Genomic DNA, 4,134 nt, shown 5'->3' with positions numbered 1-4,134 from the left:
GCAGGGTATATAAATAAATACAGCTTCAGTGTACAAGTTTTCCTAATGATTTCCGATTACTAGGATCATTATAATAGCCTTCCCAGTTCTACAAAAGGAACCCAGAGTCTTGCCTCTCAGAGCTCCTTAGCGATCAGCATGGTTTCCAATAAGTACTCATTTTACAGAGTTTACAATAATGCCTCCTGCGTCACTCCGGGTTGCACGATCCCACACTAAACCTGTCGCTGAATGCGCGCGTGGGTGTTTTTGGTTTTGTTTTTTACAAAGCTTTTCCTTATCTTAAGAGACCGAACTCACTCTACAAAAGTCACTTGTCGATGGCAAACTTATTTGCGTTTTCACTTTCTTCAGAAATGCTTTCTATCTTGATGACATTCCGTGAGGCGCAGGGAACGGTGGTGACTTTCCCTCTGCTGCAGACCTAGCCTGTGTCGCTGTGATTTTAGGGATGCTGAGAGCTCCGAGGTGTAGAGGCTTCGTCGGGGGACACCTTAAGGGGAGGGTCCTGCCTAGCCATTGGGAGTAGAATTAAGATGCACTATTTAGATTCCCGGGGTCTCCGTCTCCCCCTCCCCCACCCTGTCCGAGACCGCCTTCTCCCTTTTCTCCGCTCCTCTCCTCCGCTGTCCTCCCCCTCTCCTGTGCTCCCCTGCGCTCCCCTGCGCTCCCCCGCGCTCCCCCGCGCTCCCCCGCGCTCCCCCGCGCTCCCCTCCGGCCCGGCGCTTACTGTACTCTATTTACCACCCGAGCTGGGCTCGCGCCCGCCCCGCCCACCCCGCGGGGATTGGCTGCGAACGCGGAAGGACCGAGCGCTCGCCTCGCGCCTGCGTCCGCCAATGAGGGAGCCCGTCAGGCCTGATGGACACGCTGACTTCCACCAATGGGGACGCAGGGAAGCCGGATCGTGTTGCCCCGGCGAGCCCTAATAAAAGCCGCCGGGCCGGGCTCTTAGCTTCATTCTGAGCCGAGCCCGGTGCCGAGGGCAGGTAGATCCGCAGACGGCGGCGGCGGCGGCGGCGACGACGGCGACGGCGGCGGCGGCGGACTGAGCTCCGGGGCAGCCCGCTCCCTCCTCCCGGTCTCTCATTCCCCGCGATCAGCATGAAAGCCTTCAGTCCAGTGAGGTCCGTTAGGAAAAACAGCCTTTCGGACCACAGCCTGGGCATCTCCCGGAGCAAAACCCCGGTGGACGACCCGATGAGCCTGCTGTATAACATGAACGACTGCTACTCCAAGCTCAAGGAGCTGGTGCCCAGCATCCCCCAGAACAAGAAGGTGAGCAAGATGGAAATCCTGCAGCACGTCATCGACTACATCTTGGACCTGCAGATCGCCCTGGACTCGCACCCCACTATTGTCAGCCTGCACCACCAGCGGCCCGGGCAGAGCCAGGCGTCCAGGACGCCGCTGACCACCCTAAACACGGACATCAGCATCCTGTCCTTTCAGGTAAGACCTGCTCCCGATGCCCCACTCGCTGCCGCGCACCCCCAGCGATGCCTGGGCTGCCCCTGGCAGAGCCATTGTCCAGACGGCCGGCCGTAGTCGGTGACTTACAGATGAGCTAATAACTTTATTATTATTATTTACAAATATGGTGTAGATTGAGTCGTGCGTGAAATTACTGGTAAGTTCTGACCTGTTAATGCATCTGTCTTTGAGTCTGAATGTAGCATTAACGTATTTAATGGAACTTGCTGTTTTAAAAAAAAGCTGTTTTAAAAAAGGCCCTTTCTCCTTAAGATTGTCTAACGTTGTGCCTCTTATCTCCTTTTTCGCAGGCTTCTGAATTCCCTTCTGAGTTAATGTCAAATGACAGCAAAGCGCTCTGTGGCTGAATAAATGGTGAGTGTTCGCTTGTGCCTCGCGTTGAACTGGCGCTCGGAGTGTGTGTGCGCGCGCGCGCGTGTGTACTTGCGTATCTGTAAAAATTTTGGCTTGGTAAATGAATGTGTACTTCGTTGTATTACACGTAGTACATTGTTTACACGTACTCTAGACATGAAGGGGCCTCTAGCTCCTGTTACTCAAAATCCCACGACATTTACCTTTAAAAAAAAAAAAATGATGCCAGTAACTTACTCAGAAGGTGGTGGAGACAAATGTTTACTGGCTTCTGTGGGCATGTAACATACTCCGGCTGTTTTCTGCTATCGCTCTGGTACTATGAGGTACTAACCTCCATATAATTAATCTTATCGCCGCAAATTCCATAGGGATCCTCCTTCCCAAAAACTGCAGCCCTCTGGGATTCAGCTAACCCGAGCATTGCTGCCCTGTGCCTCAGACCCTGTGATGTGGGATTCCGACTTCCCTATCTGTTAACGAAAGGGCTGTTTTCAATCAAATAATTGTTACAAGAAGCAGACTGGCGCCTGTGAGCACTGCCGTTGGAGATCCAAATAAGAGATGGCGTTGGGAAGCTTTTCCCCCGAGTCTCTGCTATTTTAATGTTGAATTTGCGCTGTCCAGGCCGAGTGTGTGTGTTGCATCTGGACGCCGGGGTTTGCCCAACGTTTGAGTGTTTGGTTAAGTGTTCAGACTGCGGCTTCCTCCTGGCACCAGTCTGCCGCCTCTGTCCTTAGGTTAAAATCTCCTAACACCCCCTTCTCTCCCAGTCTTTTGCAGGCGCTGACTTTTTGTTTCCTTTGCACAATAACAACAACAACTCCACAGGCTCTTTTAAGGCGCTGAACTCACTTTTCAACCCTTTCCCAAGGAGAACAAGTCAAAGGGACCTTTTTTAAAAATGGAAGGAAAACTAAGAATGATCAACTTCCCCAGGGTGTTTTCTGACATGGACTGTGATATTAGTTATTTATGAAAAAGACTTTTAAATGCCCTTTCTGCAGTTGGAAGGTTTTCTTTATATACTATTCCCACCATGGGGAGCGAAAACGTTAAAATCACAAGGAATTGCCCAATTTAAGCAGACTTTGCCTTTTTTCAAAGGTGGAGCGTGAATTCCAGAAGGATCCAGTATTCAGTTACTTAAATGAAGTCTTTCGGTCAGAAATTACCTTTTTGACGCAAGCCTACTGAATGCTGTGTATATGTTTATATATAAATATATATATATTGAGTGAAACCTTGTGAACTCTTTAATTAGAGTTTTCTTGTACAGTGGCAGAAATGTATATTTCTGCATACAAAGTGTAATGATGTACTTATTCATGCTAAACTTTTTATAAAAGTTTAGTTGTAAACTTAACCCTTTTATACAAAATAAATCAAGTGTGTTTATTGAATGGTGATTGCCTGCTTTATTTCAGAGGACCAGTGCTTTGATTTTTATTATGCTATGTTATATAACTGAACCCAAATAAATACAAGTTCAAATTTATGTAGACTGTATAAGATTATAATAAACATGTCTGAAGTCAATGACTTGACCTGACTCTGAATGATTTTTAAGATTCTCTTTCTGTCTCTATCGCGCCATTTTATTTAACCCCTCCTCCTTCATCCCTTCTATCACCCCCTAAGTGTTGGAAACCTGTGTGCTGAGAAGTGCCTTATCGGATGTGTGGTCAGGGCTATCGCTTAGGGGCAAAGGGCCGCTGCTGCTTTTTAGGAGAGCTGACAGGGGCTGGGAAGTTTATAAACCCAGAAGTTTCTCTAAGTCCGTCAAGGAAAAATTAGTTCTCTGCTTTGGGGTTGGATTTCAAACCAAGGAATTGCTGTGGTGGTGACTCCTGAGAGGTAGACCATTCAAATAAATGTGGACTCTGGAGGCCTACGTGTCTGTAGATGTCAAGACACTTCTGGAGTAAATGAAACTGCTGCGAATCAGAAGACAAAAGACTCCATAGACTTCAGAACATGATTTTAAGATTTAGAGGAAGGGCAAAAAAAAACCCCTCAGTGCCCCTGTCTCCTTATGACCCTTTGCCCTGGGAATTCCGCTGTAACCGGCCCTGAGCGCCAGCCTCTGCGCGCTGCCCCTGTGCCGAGAAGGACGGGGCCCACGTTCCAAGACAGGTGGCTATTAAACCGCCCTTCACCCTTGACTGCGCCGCCGCACTGCCTGCCCAGGCGAGGACAAGAGTATCAGCCGGCTGTTTCCACCGCAGCCCTCACGTGGCAACCTTTGGACCCGGCTTTCAAATATATAGTTAGTATAGATACGTG

General features: G+C 49.1%; 1 protein-coding gene across 2 annotated transcripts; it reads left to right on the top strand.

The window, feature by feature from the left end:
* Window positions 1-973: 973 nt before the first annotated feature.
* ID2 (inhibitor of DNA binding 2) lies at window positions 974-3,400 on the top strand. 2 transcript variants are annotated; one of them, XM_029232692.1, is made up of 3 exons: window positions 974-1,452; window positions 1,785-1,848; window positions 2,622-3,400. In XM_029232692.1, exons 1-2 carry the CDS (start codon window positions 1,105-1,107, stop codon window positions 1,839-1,841), a joined length of 405 nt encoding a protein of 134 aa, XP_029088525.1. In that variant the 5' UTR covers window positions 974-1,104; the 3' UTR covers window positions 1,842-1,848; window positions 2,622-3,400. The 2 variants fall into 2 exon arrangements, 1 of the variants encoding a protein (XP_029088525.1); XR_003795002.1 differs by having other exon boundaries at window positions 974-1,848.
* The last annotated feature ends 734 nt before the right edge of the window (window positions 3,401-4,134 follow it).

This window comes from Monodon monoceros, unplaced genomic scaffold, assembly GCF_005190385.1.
Source record: "Monodon monoceros isolate NGI ecotype Baffin Bay Population unplaced genomic scaffold, NGI_Narwhal_1 Super_Scaffold_19, whole genome shotgun sequence".
In the NCBI taxonomy this organism is placed as follows: Eukaryota; Metazoa; Chordata; class Mammalia; order Artiodactyla; family Monodontidae; genus Monodon; species Monodon monoceros.
This window is presented reverse-complemented; position numbering and strand designations above follow the sequence as displayed.